Source organism: Podarcis gaigeae, assembly GCF_964106915.1.
Source record: "Podarcis gaigeae genome assembly, chromosome: 2".
In the NCBI taxonomy this organism is placed as follows: domain Eukaryota; kingdom Metazoa; phylum Chordata; class Lepidosauria; order Squamata; family Lacertidae; genus Podarcis; species Podarcis gaigeae.
The window spans coordinates 43,981,925-43,993,490 of NC_139679.1; the positions used below are offsets into that span (position 1 = coordinate 43,981,925).

The 11,566-nt window shown below is 43.6% G+C and overlaps 1 protein-coding gene across 3 annotated transcripts; it reads left to right on the top strand.

The window, feature by feature from the left end:
• Nucleotides 1-557: 557 nt before the first annotated feature.
• LOC310838541 (G-protein coupled receptor 54-like) lies at nucleotides 558-9,894 on the top strand. Of its 3 annotated transcripts, none has more exons than XM_083726033.1 (6): nucleotides 558-1,187; nucleotides 1,749-2,140; nucleotides 6,208-6,332; nucleotides 6,543-6,678; nucleotides 7,520-7,758; nucleotides 9,240-9,894. In XM_083726033.1, exons 1-6 carry the CDS (start codon nucleotides 874-876, stop codon nucleotides 9,474-9,476), a joined length of 1,443 nt encoding a protein of 480 aa, XP_083582159.1. In that variant the 5' UTR covers nucleotides 558-873; the 3' UTR covers nucleotides 9,477-9,894. The 3 variants fall into 3 exon arrangements, with proteins under 3 accessions (XP_083582159.1, XP_083582158.1, XP_083582160.1); XM_083726032.1 differs by having other exon boundaries at nucleotides 559-1,187; nucleotides 9,111-9,894; XM_083726034.1 differs by lacking the exon at nucleotides 558-1,187 and adding an exon at nucleotides 1,210-1,495 and having other exon boundaries at nucleotides 9,111-9,894.
• The last annotated feature ends 1,672 nt before the right edge of the window (nucleotides 9,895-11,566 follow it).

Genomic DNA, 11,566 nt, shown 5'->3' on the forward strand with positions numbered 1-11,566 from the left:
TGAGAGATTCCAACTCACAGGCTACCATTTCAAGCAATTACTAGGAAAGGAGCCAACATTTGTCCATGTTGAGCAGTACTGTCTATCTACACCTATCTTCCCCAACCTGGTGTCCTCTAGACGTTTTGGACTGCAACTCCCATAATCCCTATCTGCTGGCCATGCTGTCTGGAACTGATGGGACTTTGAGTCCCACAACATTGGAAGGGCCACGGACTAGGGAAGGCTGGTCAGCAGAAATCTAGGATCTGCAGAAGAAGTTTTCCCCCCATCACCTACTGCTGAAGTGCTTTCACTTGGAGATGCCCATATTTGAACCTGAGTCCTTCTGAAATGCAAGCCATTTATTTAAAAGGGAGCAGGGAACTCAGCAAGGATTTATTTTTCTTTAAATGGGTTTTCTTGAGCTTTAGGTACTTATGGTGTTTTTTTTTTTGGTAAATAAAATAAAGATTTTGTTCATTTTTTAATTGTGCAGGATAGTGTGCTCAACCCTAACTGAAAGTTTTCAGAAATGCTGAAAAGGAAAATCAGCCCCCCACTCACCCACCCAATAACTCACAGTCCCATTCCAATTGTCAAAGAATTAAAATATGCAGGAAAACCGGGAAAGCTTTTTGTGTCATGGATTCATAGAATTGTAGAGTTGGAGGGGATCCCCAGGGTCAACCCGTTGCAAGTGGTTGGTTCAGTTCAGTACCTCTGCAGAAAGAAGTAATGATTGTGATTCCTTCCTCGATTTAAAACAAAGAGGACCACGCAAAACACCCCAGGTCATCTCAGGAAAATAGTGGCCTCTGTGTTCTCACGGAGTAACTTTCAGGGAGACCTCTGGAGTGCTCCCGTCCGCCAGACTCACATTTCTAAGCGTCCATGTTTGATCTCCTCGCTCTCTTTTCGCCTCTGCTTTCCCGCTGTGCGGGAGGGGTTGCAGCCGAGCCGGCGTGTGAGACAGAGGATGGTCTTCTTCATTTCTGCCAAACACTTGCACGCATCGCGTGGATCCTTTCTGCTGTGCACTTGCCTGCCGCTCCCTTCGTCCCGGACTGGGCATCTTCAAGCCTCCCCCGCGCACTTGTGGACTGCATCCCTGGGAGCCAATCAGAGCCGCCTCTTCCTCCCCTCATCGGCAAGTTCAGCTTGCCTGCTGTGCCTCTCCTTGGGTGCAGAGCCCAGCGTCGGTCAGGGTAAGTCCCGGGAAGGATGCTGCGCCAAAGGAGGCGGGTGGAAAAGAAGGAGTTGGCACAGGAAGGAGCTCAGGACCCCCCAGCGTAGTGGAAAGGGCAGACGGAGAGAAGGAGAGAGAGTTGCCAGCACGCTGTGGTGCAGATGAGGGTGAAGGGGTGTGCGGGGGTCTCTGTTCTGGCACAGGAGAAGGATTGCAGGAATAATGGGATCAACTCAGAGAGAACCCACCAGCGCAAAAGATGCTCTTTTGCCAACCCCGCCTCTAATAATTGCTGCATAACCTTGCTACTGCCCCTGAGCCTGAAAGGTTGGAGAAACCTTAGGAAGCTTTGTAATTGTTTCTTCCTTCCACCCAAAAACCTGCTTAAGCTTTGAAGTTTAACAGGGGTTGTCTCCTTTCCCTACATTTGGCACCCAACCCTATTTCTGCCAGGACTTTGCAAAGTCACACACCCCTCTCTCCTGTGGCTAAGAGGAAATTGATCACCCTTGGGACATCAGTAGTTGCTCCAGTCCCTGCTACATCATCTCTCTCTGTGTCTCTCTCTCTCGCCTTTCAGAGAAATTAGTAAGACTTCCCACCCACGTTGCTTAGGAAGGAAGGCTGCAGAGGTAGGGTTATTGTGGGTCCTCCCCTTCGCTCCAGGAATGGAGGCTGAGCTTTCGCCTTCCAAGGCCTGGTCCAGCGGGACAGCAGAACCCACCACACCCTGGTTGATGGAGCTTAGCAGTGTTGGGCCCAGCACAGATGGTGCCCTTCCAGTTGGGATGCAGCTGTGGATCTTCAACAGCAGTGGAGAGGAGGACACCTCACCCCCGTTTCTGACCGACGCCTGGCTTGTGCCTGTCTTCTATGCCCTCATCATGCTGCTTGGTCTGGTGGGGAACTCACTGGTCATCTATGTCATCAGCAAGCACCGCCAGATGCGCACAGCCACCAACTTCTACATTGGTGAGTGAACGCCGCCTGCTTGCTTTCCTGTTCTCTAGGCTTGCCCCACAACCACCTTGACTGCTGACAGGTGTCTTGGGGGAGAAGAAGGAGTGTAAAACTTCTTCCAACTCTCCTCTCTGATCTTCTTCAACCTGCCACATGTCACAGTGCCCAGACATGACTTTAGGCTTCTGTTATGCCAGAGAGTGCCCATCCGTCCTAACCAGGATTGCTAATGGAATATTTCATATCCCCAGTATGCACAGCCCTTTCCCCAATGTTACCGCCAGTTCTTCCATAACATAAACAGGACAGGAAAGGCTGTTGAAAACTAACCTCATAGTGAATTTGCCAGAAATGCCTTCTCCCCCCCGGTGTGGTAAATAAAGTATTACCTATTTTTGGTCAGCCTCCCACCGCTAAGACAATTCAGTCTTGATTGCATTTTACTTATTTCGCAGACAGATGGTTAAAATACGCATCCATCCCAATTTTTATTTTCATTTTAAACTGATTCTCGTCCAGCTGGATATCTCAGTTGGTTAGAACATGGTGCTGACAATGCCAAGGTTGCAGGTTCAATTTCAATCCCCATATGGGGCAACTGCATATTCCTGCATTGCAGGGGGATGGATTGGATGATCCTTAGGGTCCCTTCCATCCTTATAATTCTAAGAGTTTCTAAAAGTACATTTATGGTCCATAGTGAACTGTAGCCTCCTGCTTGCACAGTTCCTGGGATTTAACTTGTTCTGATGTCTTCCAGTGATGGTCTACTATCAGGGGGAGATAATTTTACTCTTCTCTATCCTCTTCAGGTCTCTGCGGTACACTTGCTCTAACTTTAAAATAATTGTGGATGTAATTTATCTTCAAGACGTACGTTGATTTACCAATAGAAAATACTGCAAATTGGTATATTACTTAATCTGTTTCTTCCATTATTTATCATACAAATTTGGCACCCTAATATAACAACTCTCACAATTTCATGGCTCTCCATGTACTATCAATATATTTAGATTGTGTGCCACAGCTATAGTGTCTACTTAGAAGTAAGTCCCACTAAGTTCAGCGTTGAATATAGTGGGACTCTGTTCTGAGAAAACATGCAAAGGAACCCTCGGGAGCTCACTTTAAGCGCCTGAATGTTTCTTTTGAACCGTGTCCTTACCTTCCTCCACATACAATTCTAGGTTTGGAGCAGGCAGGCATAGTCTGAGGGAAACAGCTTCATGGGCCAAAGAGGGACCAGTAACAGGCTTAATTAGGCTTGAGGGCTGGAGGTTCACCATCCCAATATATAACGGTAAGCTTGTTCTTTTAAAAAGCAAGCATTTTACCCATTAAACAGATACCAGGGGAGGGGGGCAAAACACACAGGTATCTCAGTGCTAGATGCAAATTCACAACAGCAACAGGTACACAGTACAGTGGTACCTCAGGTTACAGATGCTTTAGGTTACAGACGCTTCAGGTTACAGACTCCACTAACCCAGAAATAGTACCTCGGGTTAAGAACTTTGCTTCAGGATGAAAACAGAAATTGTGCAGTGGCAGCGCAGCGGCAGCGGGAGGCCACATTAGCTAAAGTGGTACCTCAGGTTAAGAACAGTTTCAGGTTAAGAACGGACCTCCAGAACAAATTAAGTTCTTAACCTGAGGAACCACATGCACATTATGCTTTTAGGAGCAAGAGAATTCCCTCCCTTTTGTGCTCAGTTTCCTTAAATGTTTAAACTGCCCGAGAAACATCTACAACTCACTGATTGGAGCTTTAATTTAATTTAAGTCGTTTGTTTAAACATTTATATCCTACCCTTCCTCCCTAAGGCAGCAGATGCGAAGTAATAAAACATCTTCAAAATATTTTGAAAAGCCAAACAGAGATGCAAATTTGCTGCCTGATGAGCCATACTACAGCTGTTCGACAAGGACAGTATAAAGGGAAGCTCCCCATGGTTTCACATTTTCAATTTCCTTGAGCTAGCCAAGGGATTCAGCCAATATAATGTGTGAAGCTGGTCAGCGTCTGCATCCAAAGCATAGCTTGGTGAGTCTAGATGAGAAATCCCCACTCGCAGTCCTTAGCACAGAAAGTGTTTCTTTGTCTGATTACCACGATCCACCACCCTGCCCTCTGCTTTTCCTTAGTGTGTGAAGACTGTCAGTATTTTGCATGGTCTAGTTTAGTTTGTTTTCCATCTCATAATCATTGTTAGGCTTTCCATTATTAGTGTGAAGGCTTGTATCTCATCAAAAATGGTTTTGTGACTGCTCTAGACAGAAGTTGTATACTATTCCTCTTCTGAGCTATTTTCCAGTTCCATTCTCCGTCATTACTGGGCAGTGGCGTAGCGTGGGGGTGCAGGGGGGGCCGGCCACACCGGGTGCAACATCTGGGGGTTAGGGTTAGGGGGCGCAAATCCACAGGTTAGGGGGCACAAATTACTTGCCTTGCCCCGGGTGCTGACAACCCACGCTACCCCACTGTTACTGGGGTCTGTTATTGGTCTTCCTCCTTCTAATCTAGATTTACCCTATTATACCCTGGACCCATTCTCCATTTTCATGAATGAAACTATTTTCTAACATTCTTTTACCAAAAGCTGCATCCAACTGGCTGCAACCTGCTCTCAGGGCACTTTCACACTATCACTTTTTCAGGTGGGATTCAGACACATACAGTACTAGGATTTCAGGTTGCATAGTTCAAGATAATTGAGTGATCTTTTGCAACAAATCTGCTTCCCCCAAAGACTGGACTTATTTGCAATAAGGAAAGTGATGGGAAAGTTATGGGATAACACTTGCTTTGATGCAAGGTCATCTAACTGCCCAGGAGCCAGCATTGCCTAATCTCTCTGCAAACAAATCGGTGTGAATGCTCAATAAACAGGTTACCTGGAAGTCCTCAGCCCTATTTTTTGTGCATTAAATATCCCAGTATTTTTTTAAATTAGTTAATTTTATTAAAACGGTTATTTAAAAATTACAGTACAGCTCTGTCCGCTGCTGCCAAAATATCACAGAGCGATCATTCCAATCCTCAATCCCACATCACTGTCATGTTGGCTCACCAAATATCCTCAAATATCCTGGTATGTGTAGGGATACATCGGTGCAAATTGCTCAATTTTAAAGTGTTATTGATAGGAAATAAAACACCATCACCACCTGCACTTGCAGTTCTGGAAGCAGATTTATACAGGAACTGTGCAAAGATACCACAGGAGTAACTAGCAACAACAGCCCTGGTCTCAATGTTCCTTAATTCTGGAGTGTTCAAGGGGCTCCATCAGAAATGTCACTATTCCAAAATTCTGGATGCAGTGAGCATCCAGTGAGCAACATGAAGCAGAATATTATTTATTTATTTATTCATGTCATTTCATTTCATTTTTAAGTGCCACAATTCTTCCTAAAAGAGCCTGGAGCAGTAATCCACAAAGCAAAGGAATTGTGAATAACATAAGTAAAAACATTTCAAAACAACCACATGTCTCCACAGCAAATGATAGAAACTTTCATAGAGCTGGAAGGGACCCAAGGGTAATCGAGTCCAACCCTCTGCAATGCAGGAATCTCGGCCAAAGCATCCATGGCAGATGGCCACCCAACCTCTGCTTAAAAACCTCCAAGGAAGGAGAGTCCACCACCTCTCGTGGGAGTCTGTTCCACTGCCTAACAGCTTTTGCTGCCAGATAGTTTTTAGTCGGAATCTCCTTTCTTGTAACTTGAAGCCATTGCCTCAAGTCCTACCCTCAAGAGCAGTAGAAAACAAGCTTGCTCCATCTTCCATACCATTTTAAGGCTTCCAGGAGCAGTATCTTTCAGCCACATGCCTCAGGAAACAGAAATCTTTTATAAATTGCTCCTGTATGTAATGGTGATGATGATGACGTTAATAAGAAACTTTTTATTATTTATATGTCTCCCGTTTGACTGGATTGTTATTAATAACGGAGGCAGTAACAGGAACTTCCCAGTGCAGCCAATACCGATTCAAGCACACACATGTGTGATCTTTAGTACGCCTATTATGCCTAAGTCCCATGCTGATGTTGACTCTGTATCTTTTGCAGCAAACCTGGCTACCACTGACATAATTTTCTTAGTGTGCTGCGTTCCCTTCACTGCCACGCTCTATCCCCTCCCCAGCTGGGTGTTTGGGGACTTCATGTGCAAATTCGTCAACTATTTGCAGCAGGTGAGCTTGAATGGTGGAAGAATCTATGTGTGATATTTTAGTGGGTTTACGATATTACGTGTGTTGCAGTGAAGGCGAGTGTCTGTGCACTGTATATCATACACATGTGTGCAGCTGTTTGGGAACAGTGCCTTTCCCGTGAAGGGGGTGGAGGAGTCTACAGGAACAGATCATATGGTCTCCCTTTGCAGTTGTTTCTCTTCTCACCAGGTAACCGTGCAGGCTACGTGCATCACTCTAATGGCGATGAGTATGGACCGCTGCTACGCGACACTGTACCCACTGCAATCACTCCGTTATCGGACCCCCCAGGTAGCCATGGCAGTCAGCTTTGCGATCTGGATTGGTGAGTGAGGGCAGCAAAGTCTATGAACACAAATTTATGGGGAAGAAAGGGGCTGGCGCTTGCATGATACGGAGGAGCCAGGTAAGTGTAAATCCTAACCCATCCAGTTTGGTATTCCTGGTATCAGGCTTGTCACTCAGAATCTAAGCAAGAACCAGCTTCTTTATTGACTCTTTGGTGTACATATTTACTTTGGTCAATAAAGAAGAAGTTGGTACTTGCTTAGATGCTAATACCAACTTCTTAATTGACCAAAATAGCTAATTTCATGGGCTACAGTCCACTTCATCAGATGCATAACATGCAACCCTCTGCTAGCTAGCAGGGATTTTTACATGTGGGTATACTTAACTGTCTAGGAGTCCTTTACCCTTTCTCTTTTTTTAACCTTTTATAGAGAATAATCATACACAGTGAGGTCAGAGAGTAATGGGGTGCAAAAAATACAGACTGTCATAATTTCTTTAAAGCACACATGTGTGTAAGATGGGTGCAGTAACCATTCATAAATCAGCATTGATAACAGAAACACAATGACATTGGGAAGTTAATTAACACCCTGCAGTATGTTAAGAAATAAGCAGGCTATAAGCAGAATTGGTGGTTCCAGTGTCTTCACTGGCACTAATGTTCACTTCAGTTGCTGTCAAAATCCTGGTCTCACCTTTTCTTCACAGGCCCACTCCTATTTACTATAAAACAGGATCTGCCTTAATCACATGGTATCTAGATAAGGCCTGGTTTGTTTACTGTTGCTCATTGACGTTATTTTGATCTCTGCAGGTTACAAGATGGAGCATTGCTGCATAAGAGCCTGACATCTGTGTCTTTGACCCCCTAGGTTCCTTCATTCTCTCATTGCCCATGGCTGTGTACCATCGCACTGAGGTTGGCTACTGGTACGGCTTGCGCACCTACTGTATTGAGGCATTCACCAGCAAGAGCCAGGAGCGAATCTTCATTCTATACACTTTCTTGGCTGTCTATCTGTTGCCCCTCCTCACCATCTGCCTTTGCTACTCTATTATGCTCAAGCGCCTTGGACGCCCTGTGGTGGAACCCATGGACCATGATTACCAGGTAAGTCGGTGGACAGAAATTGAATGGTCACCCTGTTTCTTGTTGGGCTTTCACAACTCTATCACCCTATACACGTCACAGGCAAATTTTCAATTTCGCTATTCTAAAGGAGTCCTATGAAATCTATACCAAACTGCTGAAAGACAGGCAAAGTACTAAACACCTAGGGGAGGAGTCAACTAACAAGCCCTGTCAACAGGGCTGGATTAACCATTACGCAAAAGACACATGTGCTTAGGGCATCAAGGGAAGGGGGGGTCACGACAAAAATTTTCCATTGCTGAATTTACCATGGGCCATATGGTGCAGCTGGGGAAAAAATGGCTCCACAATAAATGAAAAAATTACATATATATCTGTGCAAGAATAAAAAGAAATAATAATAATAATAATAATAATAATAATAATAATAATAATAATAATTAATTAATTAATTAATACATAGTAGAGATTAATGATATACAACAAAATATATAACAAAATTAAAATCTGGTAAACTGCCACTTGGTCCACCAAGGCTCACATGTTTATATTTTGAATTAGATATATATGAGGGCACCAAAATCTTTTAAGTGCTTAGGGCCTCTAAAGGTCTTAATCTGGCCCTGCCTGTCAACATAAGTCCTGCACAAGGACTGATTTTTATTATATTTTTAATTTTTACTGTATTTTAAATATTTTGTTCAAAGCCTCCCAGAGTGGTTGGGAAAACCCAGCCAGATGGGCGGGGTATAAATATTATTATTATTATTATTATTATTATTATTATTATTATTATTATTATTCCACTTGCATAATGGGGCTTTCCCGCCTCCCCTCCAGGCCTCCTGTTTGGTGGGTGGTGATTAGGGGGGTCGGGAGAACCCTTGGAACAAGGGGAGAGGGGGGTCATTCCACCTGCAGGCGTGTGGGGAGGAGAGAGGGGGGTCATTCCACCTGCTAAGCCGAAAGGCTTTCACTGATGGAACAAGTAGAAGAGCAGGACGTCAAATTCCTCCCCTATTCTCTTATCGTGTAGCAAGTTTCCAAAAAGGGCAACTAAAATGATCAAAGGGTTGGAGCATCTCCCTTATGAGGAAAGGTTACAACACTGGGGGCTTTTCAGTTTAAAAAAATGATCGGGGTGGGGGCATGATAGAAATTTATAAAATCATGCATGGCATGGAGAAAGTGGATCTCCCTCTCTCATAATGCTGTGTGGGCAGAGTGCTGTTGCGTGCATGTCCTGTTTTCAGGCTTCCAATAGGAATCTGAGAAAAGGATGCTGGGTTTAGATGGGCCTTTGGTGTGATCCACCAGGGCTCTTCCTATTCTCTTACACTGGGTGGACCACCTGTGACTTTTCTGTTCAGTCCCAGCAGGTACAACATATGTCTGAGCGCTCAGCTGCCATGAGGGCCAAGATTTCCAAGATGGTGGTGGTGATTGTGCTGCTGTTCACCATTTGCTGGGGTCCTATCCAGCTTTACTTGCTCTTCCAGGGCTTCTACCGCCACTTCCAGGCCAACTATGAGACCTACAAGATCAAGACGTGGGCCAATTGCATGTCATATGCCAACTCGTCTCTCAACCCCATTGTCTATGCTTTCATGGGAGACAGCTTCCGCAAATCCTTCAAGAAGGCTTTCCCCTTCCTGTTCCGGCAGCGGGTTGGGGACAATGGCGTGCACTCAGGCTGCCGCAATGCGGAAGTGAAATTTGTCATGGAGGGAACTTAACCCTTTCGCCTGACCTGGCTTCTGTCATGAACGATTCTGCCTGGTCTGCACTGCCAAAGGATGCCGAGAAGGACAAAGACGTAGAGCAAGATGACCTGTCAGCCATCAAGGGTCTCACAGAGAGAAATTTGTGGTTATTTCAATACAATAACCAGAACACTAAGGATTTTAGTTCATCGATACACAGTAATTGGGGGAAGGTCTGATTGTGGATTTTAGTTTTAACTTAAATGATGCAGGAATCTGAACCGAAGTGCTATGCCACAAGATTAGCAGAAGCAAGCCTCTCTTTTTGTGTTTGTGGAGTGGATAACATGAGTGTAATCTGCCTTCTTCAAAACATGGTATTGTGTTTGGCGCTCCATTTTGGATTTATCCTGGACCTTCAAATGTAAGAATAAAGCTTTTTCAAACTGCATTTCCTCCAAGGCTTAAATACATTTACAACCTGTGTTTCCCAGGTTCTACTCATCCAGCACTGTAACCACTACACCACACTGCCACAGGGCCAGCAGCATAGGTTCCATTGTCTTTTTTTTTTAAAAAAAAGATATTTATTAGAATTTCAAAAAGAGTTACAAAGGTAAAAAAAAAAAGAAATAGAGATAAAAAAGGAAACAAAAAATACAAAATACAAACAGAAATAAAAACCATTAAAAATAAATCCATCTTTCCTTATCTTGCCTTTCATTAACTTATTTACCTGACCTCCTCACACCTCCCTTTTTTGTATTCCGGTTCAAATGGTTACTTCAGCAAATCCTTTCCCTCTTTGTTTTTATCTTAATTCTTTATCTTAATATATTACATTTTCACCTGTTAACAATCCATTTTTACATACTCCTTTTTAACATTACTGCTAAAACCACTTAGTTTCATTCCGTCATCATTTTAACATTCATTAATTTTGCAATATTTCTGTAAATAATCTTTAAATTTCTTCCAATCTTCTTCCACCGACTCTTCTCCCTGGTCTCGGATTCTGCCAGTCATTTCCGCCAATTCCATATAGTCTGTCACCTTCATCTGCCATTCTTCCAGGGTGGGTAGATCTTGTGTCTTCCAATACTTTGCAATGAGTATTCTTGCTGCTGTTGTAGCATACATAAAGAAAGTTCTATCCTTCTTTGGCACCAGTTGGCCGACCATGCCCAGGAGAAAGGCCTCTGGTTTCTTCAGGAAGGTATATTTAAATACCTTTTTCATTTCATTATAAATCATCTCCCAGAAAACCTTAATCCTTGGGCATGTCCACCAAAGATGAAATAATGTACCTTCATTTTCTTTACATTTCCAACATTTATTATCGGGCAAATGATAGATTTTTGCAAGCTTGACTGGTGTCATGTACCACCTGTATATCATTTTCATAATATTCTCTCGTAAGGCATTACATGTCGTAAATTTCATACCTGTGGTCCACAACTGTTCCCAGTCAGCAAAGATAATGTTATGTCCAACATCTTGTGCCCATTTTATCATAGCAGATTTCACCGTTTCATCCTGAGTATTCCATTTCAACAGCAAGTTATACATTTTTGATAGTATCTTAGTTTTGGGATCTAACAGTTCTGTTTCCAATTTTGATTTTTCCACCTGGAAGCCAATTTTCTTGTCCAAATTGTAAGCCTCCCTTATTTGGTAATAATGAAGCCAATCTCACACTTTATCTTTTAGTTTCTCAAAACTCTACAATTTCAATTTTTCTCCTTCTTGTCATAGGTTCCATTGTCCATACCACTGCAGACAGACATTAGATAGTAGCAACCTCCTTTTAAGATGTTTCGCCTTTCTCCTGCCATGAAGATGGGATAATCCAGAGGTCAAAAAGCACAAAATGTTCCTTCTCGTCATTCTCATTAGAAGGTGTTGCGTAGGCAGGTTGAAGTGAGCAGTAGCCACAATAATTTCACCCGAAGTTCTGGGAAATTACATTATCAACAGCTATTGCTCCTCCTGGTGGGTTCATTCTGCACATTGTTCTGTGTTCTCAAGGGCCACCTACTGGTCGATGTTTCAGGCTGCAGTCCTGTTGCTTATATGGGAACTTCCATAGCTGTCAACTTACAGATTTGAAAATAAGGGACCAG